At 42.1% G+C, this 20167-nt stretch overlaps 3 protein-coding genes across 3 annotated transcripts in view; 2 read left to right on the top strand and 1 right to left on the bottom strand.

Annotated features, from left to right (window-relative positions):
* The first annotated feature begins 49 nt into the window (after nucleotides 1-49).
* slc25a44b (solute carrier family 25 member 44b) lies at nucleotides 50-3987 on the top strand. The gene is made up of 4 exons (XM_088412250.1): nucleotides 50-245; nucleotides 675-1476; nucleotides 2947-3074; nucleotides 3153-3987. Exons 2-4 carry the CDS (start codon nucleotides 801-803, stop codon nucleotides 3342-3344), a joined length of 996 nt encoding a protein of 331 aa, XP_088268376.1. The 5' UTR covers nucleotides 50-245; nucleotides 675-800; the 3' UTR covers nucleotides 3345-3987.
* A 2180-nt stretch (nucleotides 3988-6167) lies between these two features.
* LOC148424944 (cellular retinoic acid-binding protein 1) lies at nucleotides 6168-16116 on the top strand. Its single transcript, XM_088412251.1, has 4 exons — nucleotides 6168-6378; nucleotides 8304-8482; nucleotides 8742-8855; nucleotides 15589-16116. The coding sequence occupies exons 1-4, from the start codon at nucleotides 6309-6311 to the stop codon at nucleotides 15637-15639; spliced, it is 414 nt and encodes a 137-aa protein (XP_088268377.1). The 5' UTR covers nucleotides 6168-6308; the 3' UTR covers nucleotides 15640-16116.
* The window catches only part of LOC148424943 (paired amphipathic helix protein Sin3a-like), a 17364-nt gene continuing 13131 nt past the window's right edge, over nucleotides 15935-20167 (bottom strand). Inside the window, exon 21 of the mRNA XM_088412248.1 lies at nucleotides 15935-19331. Within this exon, the coding sequence (XP_088268374.1) occupies nucleotides 19116-19331 (216 nt within the window). The 3' untranslated portion in view covers nucleotides 15935-19115. The remainder of the gene's footprint in view (nucleotides 19332-20167) is intronic.

The following is a 20167-nucleotide window of genomic DNA, read 5'->3' as shown; positions in this document are numbered from 1 at the left end:
CTTGAATTTTCCGCCGCACTAGCAGAGAATAATGAAAAGACGAAAAAGAAGAAGCTGTGTCCCGGTTGGTTGCTACATCAACATCGTGTTTACGGCAGACGGGAAGTTGAGACCAGATCGTTGGTCAACAGGCCTTTTAAACATTTCGTTGTTGTAACTCACAAAAGCACAATTTAATCTCATGTTAACGCGTTGTTTAAACGCTTTCAGGATATGGATTTAACGTAGACATCTGTTCAAATGGGGTAAGTGTTTTCCAAGAGATTCCTGACGGCGATGCTAACCGTGGTGCTAACACCATTGAATTGCTTTCCAGAAGTACAGTTGTGGTATTTCGAACTGTTTAGAATATGGTTAACCCCGCGCTGGTGTCACCCTCGGCACACGGTGTTCTTATGAGCGGTTCGGCCTTGACGGTTTACAACAAGGCTCCTGGTTGAACAGCCGCATTATCGTCAACTAAAACCATTGCTTAAAACAAACACACACAAAAGGCTTTGTTAACGTTGTCTGGACGTATTATTAATGTTGCTCGATTAGAGTTGGCTCGCCGAAATGCTGCCATTTACGGAAATCGGCCAATATTTGAGCAAATAGACTACCATATGTATGAATTGATACACTGTCTTTATTTCTGTCTCTTTTTTTCCTTCTGGGTTGTGTCTGACCTGCAGCCCATCCCAGCTGACTTTGGGTGACAAACGGGGTATACCCTGGACTGGTCGCCGGTCAATCGCAAACAGCTTCCCGGCCATTGCGCCGTGAGAGATCTTCCTTTGCTCTGAATGTTCTTCCTCTAGATGTCAGACATGAGTCATTCCAATGGAGATACTCCCGCAGCCGGCTCCTTACAGCAAAAGCGGAACATCCAGATCATCGAGTGGGAGGACTTGGACAAAAAGAAGTTCTACTCCTTTGGTGTGTTCATCACCTTGAGCATCAGGGCCACAGTCTACCCCGCCACCCTCATTCGGACTCGGCTGCAGGTGCAGCGCGGCAAATCGCTTTACGGCGGTACCTTGGATGCCTTTGTCAAAATCCTGCGGGCAGAGGGTGTCCGGGGACTGTACCGCGGCTTTATGGTGAACACCTTCACCCTCATCTCTGGCCAGGCTTACATAACCACGTATGAACTGGTGAGGAAGTACGTCTCCAAGTATAGCGATGACAACACGGTCAAGTCGGTGGTGGCGGGCGGCCTGGCTTCCATGGTGGCTCAGAGCATCACTGTACCCATCGATGTGGTGTCCCAGCAGCTGATGATGCAAGGCCAAGGGCAGCACCTCAGCCGCTTCCGCCCTCACGCCTGCTCGGAGAATGGCAAGCCCAAACGAGTGTTTGGCCAAACCAGGAGTATAGTAGCACAAATATTTGCTGCTGATGGATTACGGGGTTTCTACAGGGGAGCCCTCGCTTCTTTACTCACATATATCCCTAACAGTGCAGTCTGGTGGCCTTTTTATCATTTTTATGCAGGTAAGGCTAAATTCACACGTTCAACATTACACTTCTCATTCTCGGAAAGTTGGGGATTAAGAGAACTGCAGTATAACCTTTACAGATGAACTTGATTTGACCTTTGCTAAACTTTTGATGCGCATGTTCAAACGTTTCAGAACTCTTTGCACAATTTACCACTCTCTTAAAGGGGAAGTCAAATCAAAACTTTTCTCAACGATATGCTTTATTTGGCTACGTACATTTTTTTCGTTTAGGTGGGATGCTGATTGCACATTAAAACATACATCCATTTTCTGTATCTGCTTATCCTCACAAGGGTCGGAGGCTTGCTGGTGCCTATCCCAGCTGTCTATGGACAGTAGGCAGGGGACACCCTGAGCTGGTTGCTGGCCACTTGCAGGGCACACAGAGATAAACAATCATTCAGGCACCCAATCACACCTAAGGACTGTTTTGTGTGTCCAATATACCTTCCATGCATGTCTTTGGGACGCCGGAGTCCCCAGAAAGAACTCACGCGGGCTCGTGGAGAACATGCAAATGCCACACAGGAAGGCCAGAGCGAGCCGGAATTGAACTTGGGACTCTGAACTGCAGACATGCTTACCACTTATCCACCGAGCCGCCCAAATGTTTATTAATGAGAAATGAAATTTAAAGGGGTCTGACTAAAGTTTGGCCAAAAAGTTTCAGTTTTTAAAAAAGAAACAATTCCACCAATTACTATTACAGACCAACATTCCAGGAGCAACGAGTCAAAGAGGGGCTCTAGACTAATATTTTGCACTGGTTGCTTTTTTTCAACCAAATGTTTTTCTTGGGTGCCCAGCACAGACGTTAGGTGCACCAAAACTTGCACCATTTTAGTTTTACACTACACAAACGCACAAAAACAATGTATTTTAGGGTTGAATTACTGAAAAGAGGGTGGTGAAAGTGCTTCACTTCAACTGAATTTGGAATTTAGAACATCTTCAAGACAAATATTGTTTGGTTGCATTGGTATAACCTCAGATTTATTTTTTTCAATTCCATAATTGTGAAATTAGGGGGCCCAGGCAAGCAAAATGGGTGCATTCTTATTGTGTATTGATTTCTTATTTTTTCTGTTTTTTTTCCAAATGCCACTAGCATGCATGGAATAATTAAATCATGTGTGTAAGCAGTCATTTGTTGTTGTTGGTTTTTTTTTTTTTTTTTTTTGGGGGGGGGGGGGTGTATTTGTTATGGGTGCATTTGAAGCTTTTCTTTCAATGATATAAAGATGGTGAGCACTTGTCGCATTAGTATTGAAGGGTCACAGAATGGCTAAGAACTAGATTCCACTGTATCAGACAAGTGTAGTTGACCTATAAAGAGTCACAGTGCAATTCAGGTTCATCCTGAAATTTGACCCAAAAGCCAAATATCCCCAACTTGTTGTGAGTAGTGTATATTTTGTGCTGAACTCAATGAAATGATTTTCTTTCCTTGTGTGTCATACAGAGCAGTTATCAAAGTTGGCACCCTCCGACTGCCCTCATCTGGTCCTGCAGGCCATGGCCGGCCCGCTCGCTGCGGCCACGGCGTCCACCGTCACCAACCCCATGGATGTCATCAGAGCTAGAGTGCAGGTAAGCCCCCGGGCGTCATTAAAATATTTCTTGTTCGCAGTGTTAAATTCAGCTGAGTGCCTTTCGTGTTGCATTCAGGTTGAAGGTCGCAGCTCAATTACTGAGACCTTCAGGCAGCTGATCAAGGAGGAGGGCTTCTGGGGAATGACCAAAGGGCTGTCGGCCCGCATTATTTCATCCACCCCCACCGCCATCGTTATGGTGGTGGGCTACGAGAGCCTCAAAAAACTGAGTTTGCGGCCAGAGTTGGTCGATTCCAGACACTGGTAGAAAGCACTTTGTCACGTGGACTGATTCAGCACTGTCATAACTACTGTTTTTTTTTTTTTTTTTTTTTGTGGGACACACACACTCCTACCTGCTGAAGAGGAAAGTTAAAAAAAAAAAAAGATGTGACACAAAAACAAGAATACCTCACTTTTATTTCTTAAAGCGAAGAACAGTTAGGAAATGATTGCACCATAATTTTATTCCTGATTCTGAGCATGAACTGAATTCTTCAGTGCTGTTTAGAGTTGTCCTCTATTTTAATCTAATCAATGTGATTTTTCTCCTGTGGAACAGAATTAAGTGTATTCTCTTGAATAAATGGCAAATGCCATGCCACTTAAATAGATAATATATTTGTCATTTGTTTTAAGCACAAAAAATGGTGCATTTACTGTTGACGTATGAAAAGAATGTATTATTATTTTTTAAAATTGTTTTTAGTTGCCGCTTTTTTTTTTGAAAATGCAATTCACAACTCAATCTCATTTTATGTGCACAGTTGTCTATTATTTTTGGAACTGGCAACCACTCTTGATGACGTATTCATGTTGCACAGTGTCATTATCGGAATTAAATTCTAAAATTGAAAATGTAACTATTAAAATAAGTAATAACCTGTGTATAAAGATGTTCAAATTCTGAATGATGCATTTCTCATTTTTGAAAACAAGCGGTCTGATGTATGTTTTTTTTTCTCCAAATGATTTCACTTCCATTAAAATTGACTTTAAAGTACTACTGAAAATTACGCAATAAGACACGTTAAATCCTACATCAGAAGTCATTCGTTTTCTATGACATCCTGCTTATGAGCGTGTCTGCATTACTGCCACGTTGTAAAAGGCACCCATTGCTAGACTTGGGGTCCGTTTTTATTGCGGTACTAAATCTAAAAACCAACCTATTTTATTGAAAAATTGGGAAAACATTTGTGTTTAAAAAAAAAGGCTTTTAGAATCATGCTGATTGAAATGTACTGTATTTGATTATTCGCTCAAATTGTACGTACTGCTCTGGTTAATGTCAAAGGTAGTGGCTGTTTTGATCATGTCAGGGTTTGTTCAATGTTTCAAACCTTCTCTAGATGTTTGCCATAGTCCAAGCCATAGTCTCCCCAAAAGGTCTTCTCCCGGTCGGATGTGATTGGAACACCTTACCAAGAAAGTGTCCGCGAGGCCAAACCGCCTCATCTGGTTCGGAGAGCAGCGGCTCAACTCCAGAGTCCCTCCTGGATGACCGAGCTTCTCACACCAACCTGCCACAGGTGACATTCCACGCCGCTAGAGCAGCAGGAGTTTGTGATATTATTTGTGTAATGATCATGACAGGCCTGTCCCAATCTTATCTATCAAATCTTGTCTCCAGTCAATCACGCCTACGTGACGTCTTTGAAAGCTCCTCTGCTCCACCACTTCCCCTCCCTTCCTTCCTTCTCACGCCACTCGGTCCTTGTGTAACCTTTCTTTTTTTTTTTTTTTTGTGCTCGCTCCAGAGCTAAAACACCCACTTAAAACTGTACGCCGCTAATATGCTAAAGCAGTGCTTCTCAAATAGTGGGAGGAACAAGTTTTGCCATGTGAAGTGTAATTCCAATAAAATAAGAACTTTCATCATTTTTTTTGTTTCGGGCTCTTTGATGCACTTGGTTATTTTTTTTTCTATTTTAGACTAAGCTGTAACCCATATAAATGCTGTAAAAAATAATTAACAGTTGTTGAAAGTTCATTTCTTTTGCCAATGTTAAAAAGGATACAAGTTTGGGTCTATTGATACAACTTTTATCGAAAATAATCGTATTCATAGTAACTGCCTTGGGGGGAGGGGATGTAGAAAAGTTTTATCTTTCCTAGGGGGGCTTGGCAAAATAGAATTGAGAAGCACTGTGCGAAGGTGACACGCCTCGGGGCGGGGGTGGGGCGGTCAAATGGGGGGGTGGGAGGGCTGGAAAGGGGACGAATGGCTCCTTACACAGACAGAGAGAGAGAGAGAGAGAGAGAGAGAGAGAGAGAGAGAGAGAGAGAGAGAGAGAGAGATGTCTCTCCCTAACTGCACTACTTCACTGTGCTGCCACTAAAATCAATCAACTCTCTACCGTGACAAAAAATAAATAAATAATAATAATTAATGTGTTTCTCCTCAATGCCCTCCAAGTCCTGAGCCGCCCATTCATCTCACGGCGGTGACCTTCACCATACCTAAGCTCATAGCTCATTACGTTGGATAAGAAGACGAAAAGTGGACAGCAGTCAGGATTGTGGACAAATCTGGGAACACCCACAAAACCCATGCCCAATATCCTGAAATGTTCAGTATCCTGTCTACTGATGACTATCTTCACTGCCGAAAGGATTTTGCTACGAAAAATAAGGCCGGCGTGGAGGGCAGGACATAGGGGGATCTTCCAGCTGACACTTCCTGCTGGGAAGACAGAGTGCTCAACGCTCTACTCCACGTGTTATTTATCAAAGCCTGTCTGGAGGAGCACTTTGTGGAAAAAGATGGATGCGGAGGGAAGGAACATGTGTGATGTGGCCGCAGCCGAGAGGAGAAACCAAGCGAGCTATTCTCGAGGGGGGTCGTGTTGTGTGTGCGCGTGCCTGTGCAGGACAGGAGGAGGGCCACATCACTGAAGGTTGGGAGTTGATGGGAGTGTAGTGATGGGGTTAAAAAAAAAATGGACATTCCTTGTCTCGTTCTATGAGCAATGTACTGACTTCATTGTGATGAAACGTTTGAACAGGAAGCTTATTTCTGGGAACCAAAAAAATGATACTTTAATGACACAATTAACAGTGAAGTATGTGTGTGGGTGTGTCCGTGTGTTATCCAAAGGAGGTGGAGGGGGTTTGGCTCTCCGCCTGCGATCATTAAGCGCACAAGAGGAGAGACACAGGGAGGAAGCTTCGAAGGAAGAAGAAGCAGTTGAGACGATCAAGTGGGACACGCACACACTGAGGAGGAAAAATGCCAAATTTTGCAGGCACCTGGAAAATGAAAAGCAGTGAGAATTTTGACGAGTTACTGAAGGCGCTGGGTGAGAATTTCTTTTCTTTTCTTTGGACCTCTGAGTGGACTCAGGTGGGACCTTTGTTAGTTCGAAAAAGAGATCTTTTCAGTCTGATCCGGATGAGGATAACCTGGATTGCTGTCATTAGAATGGCCGCGATCTACATTTCATAGTTCTGTATCAATCATGATATTGTGACGGCGTTGAATTTGTTACAGGATGTAGAAGTATCACAATTAAGCTTCTATGATACAATAACCAATTTGATTGATTTACTGAGATGAGGAAGTGCAGTGTGGGAAACAATCGATAGCTGTCTCGTCCAATCGTTTGCGCTTTAAGCGAGTCCCAGAGAGGGTTAAGAGTTTTACCGCTCATTTGCAGGACTGTCTATCATTATGGACAGGAGAGCCAAGCAAGGGCAAAGTGAGCCAACATTCCTAGTCGGTTTTCTTCTCACTGCATCCCATGTTTGAACAATTCCCAAGCGTAAGCTCGATGCTTTTTAACAACATATTTTCTCCAAAAACAAAATGACGACTTGGATAACAGACTTGTATGAGTAAGACTTGTGCTTTAAAAAAAAAAAAAGGAGGAACACTTTTGCGCTATAGTTGTCTGGTTTGAGACTATTTTCTATAAGACAAAAAGCCCCTCCAGGAAAGAGACAACTTTTTGCCTCCCACTTGCAGCGATCAATATAAGTTAAATCATTATCTACAAAAAAATTAGAGATCATTTAAGTATATTTAAATTGTATTCTTTTAAACATTAACTCGTTCAATGCCAGGGATTTTATGTTCACGTTTTTTAAGAGTCCGGACATTAAATCCCAGATACTATTTAATACTTAAGTATTAAATCGCTACTTGAGTACATTAAGGACACTCATTTCCAGATACTTAAGTATTACATCGATACTTGAGTATCTGGGAATGTCTGGACTCTTAAAAAGTATGTGAAAATACATCCCTTGCATTGAATGAATTAAGAATGAAAAATCACGGATTAAACAGATAACATGTTAGTCTTTAAAAACAAAAACAAACAAACAAAAAAACAACAACCAAGTGCATCAAAGTGCCGGAAAAGAAAAAAAATGAAGGAAAAAAAAAGTATTTAATCAGTATTTAGAAACACTGAAGAGCAACCGAACTGAAATGAAATCAATAAATATGTCAATTTATCTGAAACATTAACACACAAGTACCAATATTTTAGAAAAAAATTAAATTAAAAAAAGGAATTTAAAATGTCCGGAACTCCTGCACAGACTTTGACAATGAGTGCACTACCTAGTGCCATGGAGGTGCAATTACACATCACACGGCAAAAGCAAAGCGTGTTCCCCAGACTCATCCCCTCCCCCCCGCTCCCTTGCACGAGGGCCCGCATCACTATTTAAGAAAGAGTGATATATAAAGTCAAAAAGACACACAATACAGTACCAACAACAGTCAATTAGCGTCAGATTGTTGAAGTTTTTCCCACTCTGGCTTAATGTATATGTATGCTTTAGTGTATGGTTTGGATATAGGTTGAAACGAAATCGGTAATGGGTTTTTATTTGCGTTTTACTCAATCCAAACTGGAAACTGGGTATTATATTTGCCTGAATTGAATGCAGGCATCATGGATTCGGCTCCCAACTCGGATCCGTTTTCCATATTGCTTGTTTTAGTTCAGGCTTTTGGAGTGTTGATGCATATCTCATCTGATTGTGGGAGACAGACAAATTACACCCTGGCCATTCAAACATTCACAGCCATTCACCTTCACACCATCAGTGAGTGGGAACTGAGCTCACAAGCCTGCACTCAAAACAGGCAACAAAAAAAAGAAGCACCATTTACATGGGATTGCCTCCTTGGATTCATTAAGGCCAAATTGACGCAAAGCAATTCGCAAATTGCTTCGCCACTCTTGACACAAAGACCTGTCCGTATCATCAGGTGTGAACGCAATGCTGAGGAAGGTCGCCGTGGCGGCCGCCTCCAAGCCTCACGTGGAGATCCGGCAGAACGGCGAGCAATTCTACATCAAGACTTCCACCACGGTGCGCACCACAGAGATTAACTTCATCGTTGGCGAGGAGTTCAACGAGGAGACCGTGGATGGGAGAAAGTGTAAGGTAATTTTGTGACCCGTCGCATGAATACGAAAGAAAAACAAGCTATCGTGGACGGAAAGAAAAATACCTCCACACCTTCTGCTCTACTGACAGTAAATGATAACATCTGATTTTTTTTCCCCCTTTGCTGAAATCTACGAGTCAACCCAAAGTGCACCGAAATCAAACTAGTGCGCTCTATCAATAGTTCACTTGAGGACGGAGTTGAACGGTGGACAAAAAGATATATCTGAGTCATGATGCATACATACCGTTACAGAGTCTGGCCACTTGGGAGACGGAAAACAAAATGTACTGCAAACAGACTCTACTGAGTGGGAATGGGCCTAAAACCTTCTGGACCAGAGAGCTCAGAGGGGATGAACTCATTCTGGTTGGTATTCTCATTTTTTCTTTCTTTTCAATGCACTATTTTGTTCATGTGCAAGCACACAAAAGAAGTACAGCCCAAGTCTTCCTGTAAAAACAATGAAAAAAGACCATCCAAAGTGTGTCAAAAAAGTTATTCATTTTGCAATAACTTTAGAATTGTGAATAGTGAGCTGATTGGACGAGAGCTGTGATTTAAAGGGACAATGTAATGTTTAGAGAGTTATTCATTTTAAAAACTCACTATAAATTTCAATAACCCTTATGTATACATGGTACCAATGTGGGACCTTTTCCATGATATCGATATTTTTGTGAAATCAAAGGAGAAAACATTGAAAGAAAAGACACTAGGGAGTTGAAATTTCACGCTATGTATATAATCTTGTCAAAATACAACCAGGATGCATATTCTCAACTGTTGCAGCTTGGCATGCTAAATAATTACGACGCATATGTTCATGGGTACCAGGTTGGACATACCCACACTCATTATAATCCACCTTTTTTCGATGGATGTTAAACCGACGTGTAATATTGCATTTCCTGCGATTTTTGAACCAAGCTCTTTAGCGATGGTTGAGATAGGCCAACAGATAGAAATTTCGCAAATGACTTGTGTGTAACACTTTAAGACAGTAGGTGGTGCCAAAGACCAATTAATGGTTATTTTTTTTGTTCTCGCGTCAACACGATGTTTGTCTACACGAAAACAGCAACTTGCTTCAAACCAGTGCGAATGCACATGTAGTTACTCTGTATGAGTGGGGGAAAAGTGGTGAGCTTGACTCACTTTTGTGTATTTGCCTTGTAGTTCATAAAAACTACATATGTATGGATAAAGCTCATGCAACTGAACATTGAGAGGTTTAAAGAAAAAAAAAAAAATCAATAAAAATGTTGATTATCCCGCCCTCAAAAGCAGGCACCACATTGGTACAAAAACGCGAGAGTAGTCTTTTTAAAATGAATGCACACGATATAAGCAGGCAATCGCACATAAAAACGGAAAAAAAGAGGAAATAGAAGGTTTGTGTGCCAATCGTAGATAAAAGAAGCAGAAGGAAGAGAAGGGCGGAGTCTGTTGCACGCAACAAAAGTTTCAAAACGGTGCACAACGATGGGTTTGGGATACAAGAAGAATTTACCTTTGAAAGAACGACCAAAGTGAGCAAACCGTGGCTTCCTTGTATCGCGGATGGTCTGCAGCACGTGCTGTGTCGTCATGTGCCGATGCTGATGGACTTCCCACCTTCGGCTGTGGCCATCTTGTTTATGCCTGCAGAAGCCCGGGGTAACTAACCAGTGTTTTTGTAGATTACGCACTATTGTGCACGGAGATGAATAGGGAATTGTATTGTTAGATGTGAACACTCCTGTTGCAGTTAGCCACCAACGCCGGAGACTTCTGCCATATATTACAAAGATGGCGTATTTAACTTTCATTATTTTAAAATCATCTTTTTTGGGGGAGGACTATTCCGACATTACTGAAGGAGTTGTATGAGTATCACAAAGTTCAAGAAAGAGATGTAACAAGAGAAGCTATCATGCGGGCGCATGTGAAGTCTCTGCACATTGTAAAATGTTCCAATATGTCGCAAAAAGTCCGGGTGGCAAGAAGCTAAAATTGAGTGGTGCTGGTAACTCCGGACCACGGCATACTGGCCAAGACGCGGCGTACATACCAGTCTAGTCAATGGCCAATTACAAGACACATACAGGAAACATAAACCATATAGGCTCACATAAGACAGCGATGGACCGTTAAGTCTAAATGAGCCTAACATACATGGATTGAACATGTGGTAGAAAAACAAATTTCAGGAGAATATGAGAGCACACTCAACACCCGGCAGGAAAGCCAGAACCAAAACTGGCAATGTTAATTTCAGAAATTTAAGAGAGATGCTCCTTCCTAAAACTTCGACATAGTATCGGTTTCGAGACAAGTGTGGTTGTTAAGGGTTTCAGGTTGTTGTGGTCGGGGTGGCGGAAAAAAATCAACCCAAATGCAGGGAAGGCATGGCCTGAGTGCGCTCAAAACAACAAACTAACAAACTAACAAACAAACAAAAAATATTTCATTGGAGGATGCGAAAAACTAAACTAAGCCCAAAAATGAGACGTAACAAACCAAATCTGCGTATAAATTACAAAAGGGAACAAGACACGAAGCAAACAATTATGACTGACAGCGAGACAAAAAGAAGCAACCGACAAACTGAAAATGGATGGGAAGGAAAACCCAGCAAGACAAGCAGAAGACACAAGAAAAACAAGACTTAACTTTTGATCCAAACAACAACAACAAAATATATCATGACAGCTGTCACCTTATGTTATTGCATTACGAAAAAAGGAAGTTAAGAATAACAACTGGCAATCAGCAGAAACAATCCTGTCCGCCAAGTTGTTGCCGTTTAGGAGAAGGAAAAATCATGTGCTTTCCTTGTCAACATCAGGCCCCACTGGACAAGATGGAGCAGATGGACAACAAAGTCCAGAAGGGTGTGATGACAAGCCGACTGTGACTAACCAATCACATAAATATTTGTGAGGGGATGTAATTTGGATTGATGGTATGTTTTCGGCTGGATAAAATCTGTTTTTAATCAAGATAAGGGTGTGCGTGTCCATGTGGCGTGTTGGACCGTAAAACGATAGGCACATGGGGATGGATCATTGGAAAAAAAACAAAAAAAAACAACACGTTTGTTTTAAGTTAACAGTGTGAGTTCTACTGCGCGGGAGATAGATGATGGAAGTATAGGATCATAATGTAAAACAACAACACTAATACCCGGACTAATATTACTAATAATATTTTGGAGCACATAGCCATATAGCGGTTAGCATATCTGTCTCACTGGTCTGAGATACTGGGTCAGAATATCTGCTCAGGGTTTCTGATGTGGGGTGTGCATGATCCGTCTGTGCTTGTGAGGCCCTGCAATAACTGGCTAACAGAATTTTTTGTGTTGACTTCTCCTTTAAAACCCTAGAACACCCAAGTGGCATGGCAGAATTTCCACTGGGGACTGTGAGCAGCAAAAAGCGATTACTAGTGGTTTCAGATTCTATACACAGCGCAGCAGAAAAGTATTCACAGCGCTTCGGTTTTGCCACATTTTGTCATTTTTGAGCCCCATTCCAAATTGAGAATTTTTAGGTAAGGGATTAATCCCCACAATACCGCATTATGACAATACTAAAAAATGTTTTGATGTATTTCAAGTTAGCAGCATGCATGGTTGGTGTATCGAACACTCCAAATTGCCCGTTGGTGTAACTGTGAGTGTGAATGGTTGCTTGTCCCTGTGTCCCCCACCTACTGCCCAAAGATGGCTGGGATAGGCTCCAGTAAGCCAGCGACCCGAGTGAGGATAAGCGGCCAGTGAAATGGATGCATGTTTTAATTAATTAAAATTAAAACAGCAGGCTTGCTGGTGCCTATCCCAGCTGACTTTGGGCAGTAGGTGTGGGACACCCTAAACTGGTTGCCTGCCAATTGCAGGACACACAGAGACAAACAATCCTTCATGCACACAATCATACCTAAGCACAGTTTAGGATGTGGGAGGGGAGGAGTAAGCCGGAGTGCCCGGAGAGAACCCACGCAGGCTCGGGGAGAACATGCAAACCCCACACAGGAAGGCCGGACGCGAGGTGAATTTGAACTCGGGTCCCTGAACTGTGAGGCGGGCGTGCTCACCACAGCTCCACCGAGCCGCAAAGGCAGATCGGCGAAGAAAAAAAAAGCAAAGGCTGTAAAGCTAAACACGATTTCTTAGTTTTCTATTTTCAATTAAAAACATGTCCCGTTGTCACCATTGGTCATTGTGTGTAGAGTTTGGAGGTAAGCCATTGTGGAAAACATAAAGCACTGTGAATACTTTCCGGATGCACTGCAATATGCCTAAAAACCGTGGCTGGAGCTTGAAGTTGCCAAATACTATCTACTGTTGAAATTTGAAAAAAAAAAAAAAGTTGAAGGCCCCGATGTCAGTAATATTCCTCCATTCTTTATGAGCAACTTATCATGATCCCGTTTCAATACTACATGAGGTCATTAGTGTGGGTGGCTAGGTGGGGCCGGTCCTTGGAGACTTTGGGTTCAAGATGGGCTACATCCTGAATTGGTTGCGACCCACCAAGAGCAAGTCATACTATAAAAACTGACAACCGGGTTCCCATTCCCATTTACCATAAGTACCTCGTGGCTAATGAGGAAAACCACTTTGACACCCCTGGATAACGCAATAAAATGAGGATAGCCGCTTTTGGATGAAGGAAATCTAGAACAACGCGTATATACGTTCCCAACACCGCACACTAAAGAGAGCTAGTCCAGCCTCAGTTGAAGTGATAGTTCCTCGGAACGCAAACTGAAAACGGGGCCATCTTTTTGTCGCGCCAGGCTGCTCGCTCCGCTTCCAGTTCGGCAGCTGACATGGCGGATTACAGGCGCCCTCAATGTGATTGAGGACGGCCAGACTTTAATGACCACTTTGAGTCAACCCTTAAAATGATAAGTGGCAGTGTAGAAAAAATATCATTATTGTCCATGACAGGAAACTCATTCTTCCTTGAAATTTGAGAGCATTTGATGAGAACGCCGCGAGGACGAGCGCACGTCTCTAATGGGCCCTGAGAGTGGAGAAAGGAGTCGGGGGAAAACGTGCGCCTTTGATAATCCTTCGCTCTGCTTTGGCCTGTAATTGGCCTCATTGATCACGGTGTGGAGAAATGCAAATGAACCCCGGTGTTACCTCCGCCTAATGCCTCCCCGGGCGACTGGCCGGGGGCCAGATGGACTTTTGTGGGCTCCATTTGTCAGCGGCCCGGGCACCCGCTTGCGCGCTCCGCACCGCAGCGTGGCCTGAGATAATGATGTGTGGCGCTGCAGCCGGCCATAAAGCTTTTCCTCTGGGACTTGCATAAATCTTGGGGAACTAAACACAGGCGGCTGCACCGCTAGTCCTGCATTCACGTGGGGAAGCGCTCATGGGATCCGAAGTGGAAATTGGGAAGTGAGGCGGAGGATAAACGACTTTATTTTGGCTCGGTGAGGTGGCATATTTCATCCTCCAACCTGTTGAAGTACCTTTGAGCACCATACTAACATTCCTTCCACGACAACAGCTATCAGGATTATTTAGTTTAGGCCAAGGGCTTCTCAAACTCGTAGGGTCTATTCTAGGGAGCCCATAAAAGGGGAGACATTTTTCCAAGAATCCTCCCATAATCCTAATGCCAAATTCAACATAACTAGCACATGTACCCATAAATAGCATGCATATCGGAATAAATTTAAAGCCATGATGCTACATGAGAAATGTCCTTTCCAAGAAAAAAATCTTTTAGTCTTCACAAAAAAACACTATTAAAGAAACATCGTAAACTTTTAAAGTGCCTCAGATTAATCCCAAATAAAGTTGAGCAATTTCAGGTAGGGTTGTCATATCAACAGATTGTGATAATAATTCGTAGTCATAGGTAAAGCACTAGTTTTATGACTCACCATCAAATTTTGAATCTCTGAATTCATGCTTTCTGTATGCTCATTAGATCCGTTTCATGCGTCAGACTTCTTGTGCTTAAAATTGTCAGTGATTGGCTGTCATTATGCTGAGCATAATCTGATAGGCTGCTGTTGTGGGTGGGAGGCCAGAAAGAAGACATGAAAATGGAAGAGCACGTGAGAGTCGTCGGTCCGATGACGCTAAATTTAACGTAAAAAAAAAAAAAAAAAAAAAACCCAGATGGCACCTTTGATGCATTATTAGTAAGGCGTTTCTTTGCTTACCACAAAAACACCCCAAGTGAAGCCAACCACATAAATGCAAAGCACCGAGCTACGCCTCAAGCCACGGCTAACGATAGCAACAAAGACAACAACAATAACACTGAAAGAGCTGCTGGAATTTCTGGCAAGTACGGGCTGTTTTGTACATGCAACTGTAGTCTACTGTCTTCTTCATGTGTCTTGCTATTAGGCTAAGCTGGCAAGTCAGAAGCTTTATCGAACAAAAAAAAAAATACCTAAGGCTGCATAAAATTGGCAGAAGCTCCTAGAAATCTCCTAAACACATGTGGGGAAAATATTTTATAGTGTGGTGAACCAAGATTGAAATTGTTGCTCGTAACTTCAAAAGATAATATGCGTGGCACAAACACAATACTGCTCTTCGATTAATAAAGGTTTTGCAAGTCAGCCGTGACACTTTAGGACTTAAATTCAGTCGAAACTGAATGGCTGGACAAGTCCATGCTCTAAAATTGCAACCATCATATTTGACACTAAACGGAACGCTTTGTATTTCTTTGTATGCTTCTCCATACTCACTGTTCATCATTTCGATGCCAAGTCAACCTTGGTTACCTTCATCAGAATTCCACAAATGTTTTCTGGCACGATCGGTCTTTTTTGGTTTTTGTTTCACGGAATCATGCTGGCTAGCAGTACTTTGCACGTGTTTACATTCATGAAAGAATATATTACGTCTAGATTTTTCCATTATACTTTCTCCAAACTGCTTTTTTGACTGCTTACGTTAGTGTTACTTTCTTCATCACTGGAATTCCTAAAAAGTGCTTTTTTGCACAGCATCTCGGGTATTTCATATGCATTCAAAATGATGACTGCCATCGTACTGCCAAATACTTTTTGATCTAGCTAGCATTTCAAAAATTACACACTAATGATCATGTGTCCGGGTATTTGTCTCTTTTAGACATTTGGAGCCGACGATGTGGTGTGCACAAGGATCTACGTGCGGGCGTAGCAGCAAAATGACAGTTTCTGCAAACATCAAAAATATACAGCACTTGTCAGGCTGTCAACCATCTCATCATACTGCTTTCATATCTTCAGAAAAAACAGATGTATCACTATGATGCCGTTGTCTTTTTGTAGCACTCTGCATTGAACCTCATGGTATATTTCTTTTCTAGTAAATGAGTCATTAGTGAAATCATAAAACAAGGCTTCTATTGTTCTAAGAATGACTTCATGCGCAGATACTTGTTCAAGAGGAAGTGTAGGATGGGATGAACATGAGACGAGAGGCCGAAAACTCATTAGTCTATAAAGGATAGTTTAATAGCAAACACCTGACTAACACGTGTACAACAAGAGAAGAGAACAGACGCGGTCAAAGTTACAAACAATGCATTTGTGTACAATCAGCTCCTCTGGACCATGTGGGATTCCAGCCACAATAAACACAGTGAATACAAAGATAAAATCCAAACTGCAAGATTGTCTGTGTAGCTGGTTCGGCAATCATCACTTAAAAAAATGTGGGCAGGTGACCCCGTTGTCAATGTTGCCAATCAGTGTAAACCTTTGGTGAATTTGCTTGTCTTATAATTCAACATTTGTGGACGTTTTTTGCAAGATTCTCACTTTCTGACATATCAGACCAAACGTTTCCAGTTCCAGGTCAATCGGGATTGCCAAAATTATTTAGATTTGCTAAATGAAAGAATAAAGAGGGAAGACTTTTTTTTAAAAGATATATTTCAATCTAACGTATCCTTTAAAAATCAGGATTACGTATTGTCAAATTACCATACGAAAGCTGCTAAAGCATGTGAATATTTTCATTCCTCCAGATCATTTCATTCCCAGCAATTGTGTTTCTCTGAGAAGACGCTTTGCCTCTCATCCAGGAGGGCTTCGTCAGTTCGCGCAAGAAGGCTTGGCTGGGACAGACCAGCACGAGAGAGTCAACTATTTATGCGGAAACGTTGGATGCGCGCCGCGCCCCACCAGCGGAAGCGGCCGCATTCTTTCGGGATGCAAGTGACCGCCGTTAAGATGCCTTGGACGCAAAATCACCGACTTTCTTGGGAATGCTTGAAAGGACGGCATTGTGTGAAGGGCGGTTACCAATTTTGATGTGTACAAGTAGACTATGTTGGTTGATTAGTTGAATATCAGACCCCTGGAATGACAAGACTTTTGTGCCTTTTCCTTTTTGGATGTACGTCTCCTTTTCACACAGTATTAATGAGGGATTTTCCAGCCAACAAATTGTTACCAGAGGCCTCTCTGCACCCCATCTTAAAGACGGTTCAGTTTGAGTTTTTAAGCTTTCCACTGAATATTTACTTCTGGATTGTGGCCACCATGTCTCTTGTTGACTTTTTGAAATTTAGGAGACAGTTCATCTGAGGCGACCACGGCAAGGTGATGCACCAGTACCCTACCCTCATGCCAACCTTCATACGGTTGTCCAGCGACTACAAAATATTACCTGATTTTTTAATACTTGTACATCTCCACGGTGCTACACGGCATTGCGCCAACCAGAAGGGAATGATCAAAGTACTGGGTTGAGCGCTGCTTAAAAACGAGCGTATAGGAAAGCTTACATTGATTCTGGTTGTGAAATGCTTGCCTTAGACGTTTCTCCAAAAAGCAAAGCGGTTCATTCTTAAATGCCTCGGAGCTGAGGCAAAGTTTTAGATGCTGTGCGTTGTCATCACCAGACTTTTTCCCTGAGTTAAGGGGTATTAGCAACCACAAAGTAGGTACATTGTTGAGTTAACGGCCCTGAATTACTCTCTGAGCGTTTTTAACTTCAAAGGCTACTTTATTGCATGTAAATGGCAAACTGCAGAGAAACCTGCGCGGAACTCATTTTGACAATGTTTCCTCACAGAAACCTCATCTCAGTCCTGTGAAAAATTTATGGGAATACCTGAAAAGGTATGTGCGGGCAAAGCGGCCTACAAACTTGGCTCCCACCAGTCCTGTCAGGAGGGGTGGGCCAAAATTCCTACCAACTTATGTGAGAAGGCTGTGGAAGCATATCCAAAACGTTTGAGCCAAGTCATACAGGTTAAAGGCAATGGCATCAAATCGGAATGTATGTTACTTCTGACTCAAGGAACGTAATGAAAACATGTGGAAAACGATCCTTCTCTCATGACACTTGTATTTAACAGGTTTGGGGAACCTAAGTGACCAAGAACAAGAAAGGTTTTCATGTCAGATTGGGGGGCTATTTTTATATGGCGCACATAATAGTTTTATATAGTAGTGTACATATGTGGTTTCACTTATACTGTTTCTTCATCTAAAAGTGGCACATGGAAATTGAAGTCAAATGGCTTACGGATTTCTACTGTTTGACAGCCTTAAAAAAAGATTCATAAAAAGCTACAGCTCATTTGATCCGACATAAGCTACATTCTCAACATTAAAATTTGCAATTCGGGATAAGCATTACAGGGGGGGGAAGGACAATGTTTTAAAACCATTAACATTCACAGTGGGGTATAAGTATTGCTGACTGGTTCAGCTGATCCAAATACTGTACATGGCTGACATTCACATAGAGAACTACTATATACAGCAGGCATTGACACGCGACAAGAAGACAATATGCACATTCGTAAGCAGGTTTCACACAACCAATCTGTCACACAGATTCCGATTGTTTTGACAAATGTAAATGCAAAGAGACGTTGAGAGTGAACTGTTGGCTTCAGTCTTGAAAGGTGTACTTTCCAAAACAGCCGCACACTGTGCACACAAGCACAAAATGCTGCTTAAACGTTTTAGAACCACGAGTCGTAACCATCCCAAAGACGGTTTAAAAGCGGAGACGGTTCGGTCTTGAAGGGCGTATATAAAATTCATATCCAGGAAATCACGGCTTGACCTTCACCAGACCACCCACCCATAGGTCCTTAACCCGCTGCCCCCACCCCCATACACTGTAGTAATAAAATCACTTAAAACGTTTAATTTTGCATTCAGCTACATCTAGCTAAAAACTGCCACTGTGTCATACAGTGCACTACACATCAAGAATAACATTGAACAGACACCATTTGCAAAAAGTGGTTGGCTCGTCCTTACTTCATGGACTTTGAGATGTGGACTCCAAGAGTGCACCTTTACCAGCGAGGGACACGCTCACAAGCTGTCCGCTTTTACAGCTGGTGGCCATCTTGTTGTCACCGTCCAAAGACAAAAGCCCAGGCTTCTGTATTTCATGTAGTGATGCCAAGCTCATCAAAATTCATTTACAACAAGTAATGAGCGCTTTTCCCAAGAAAAGCTCAAAAGTGACCTGAAAAACATTTGACCACATTTCATAATATGGAAAAGTATGAAATTTACCTGCGTTATGCGACGAAACAAACGAGCCCAAGCTGGCAAAAGAATAGGCAGGGTTCGAAGTGGGAGTTCCATACAATGTCCACAGAAAGTCCCACTGCGCGCCCGCAGACAGGATCATTGGCACTATGTTCTGTACTGGACGCGGTACTTGTTAACAGTGAGATAATGCAGGAGCTCTGGGTTGCACGTTGTCGTGCAGGGCACCAGGCCTCCTTGTCCGTCTCCCATCAGCCACCTCCGGCTGTCGGCAGCCATATCGCTTGTCACGTGCTCCTTGGCCCAGGTGTCCAAACGGGCCTGAAAGCGTGTGTGCAGACGCCTGTGGACCCGCTTGAGAGACTGCAAAAATATCCATGAAAAAGTCAATAAATAAATAAAGAGAAAAAAATAACTTTACACACAAAAGTTACAAAGAAAATGGCAGATCTGAGAAGTTCTGTTACATTTGCGTAACATGCCTTGCGAAAACGTGATCTTTTTGACCCTATGCAAATTTTCAGATTATTAACAAAAATATCACAAAGTAGGATTGACCCTTTGCCAAATGTCATGTTTATAACAAATATATAAAATCGATATTTTTTGGTGAGAATAACACCAAGTAGGATACAATCGAGAAGTGGAACAAAATTCATACGATAGATGCATTTACACAGACAAGAATACACACAAAGAGATGATTATCATCACCGGTCATTTGGGTCCCATGTTGGATCACAAAAAATAAAACTGCATGTGTATAATAAAAAGAAAAAAAAAGTATACTATTGTTTAGTGTTTTAACACTTGTTTAAAGGGGACAAATCTAAATGTGCTCCAGTCTTTTTGATGTTTGCTTGTTATAAATGTTATAATTACATATAACAAAGCAGGATTCTTTTTGTAAATTTTTATTCAATAAATGAACAACCACAAGAATGGATGACATAAGCAACAAATGGCTAGATGGACCATTTCATTTAATAAAATAAAAGTCATTTCACCATTATTCTTTATATACGTCAAACTTGTATAGATTGATTGGAAGCCCGTGTTGTTTAGCCGTTTGGGGTTAACATAAATGCCTTGACAGATGTTTTTACTTTTTTTCTTTTGGTCAGTGTTTGAAATTTCCAACAATGCTTGAATGCACCACATACATAGTCGCCGACTGACTGCTCTCAAAACCACATCAT

The sequence above is a fragment of the Hippichthys cyanospilos genome, chromosome 4 (assembly GCF_059441005.1).
Source record: "Hippichthys cyanospilos isolate Australia breed blue-spotted pipefish chromosome 4, RoL_Hcya_1.0, whole genome shotgun sequence".
Taxonomy (NCBI): domain Eukaryota; kingdom Metazoa; phylum Chordata; class Actinopteri; order Syngnathiformes; family Syngnathidae; genus Hippichthys; species Hippichthys cyanospilos.
The sequence above is the reverse complement of the archived record's forward strand: the minus strand, read 5'-3'. Positions and strand labels throughout refer to the sequence as shown.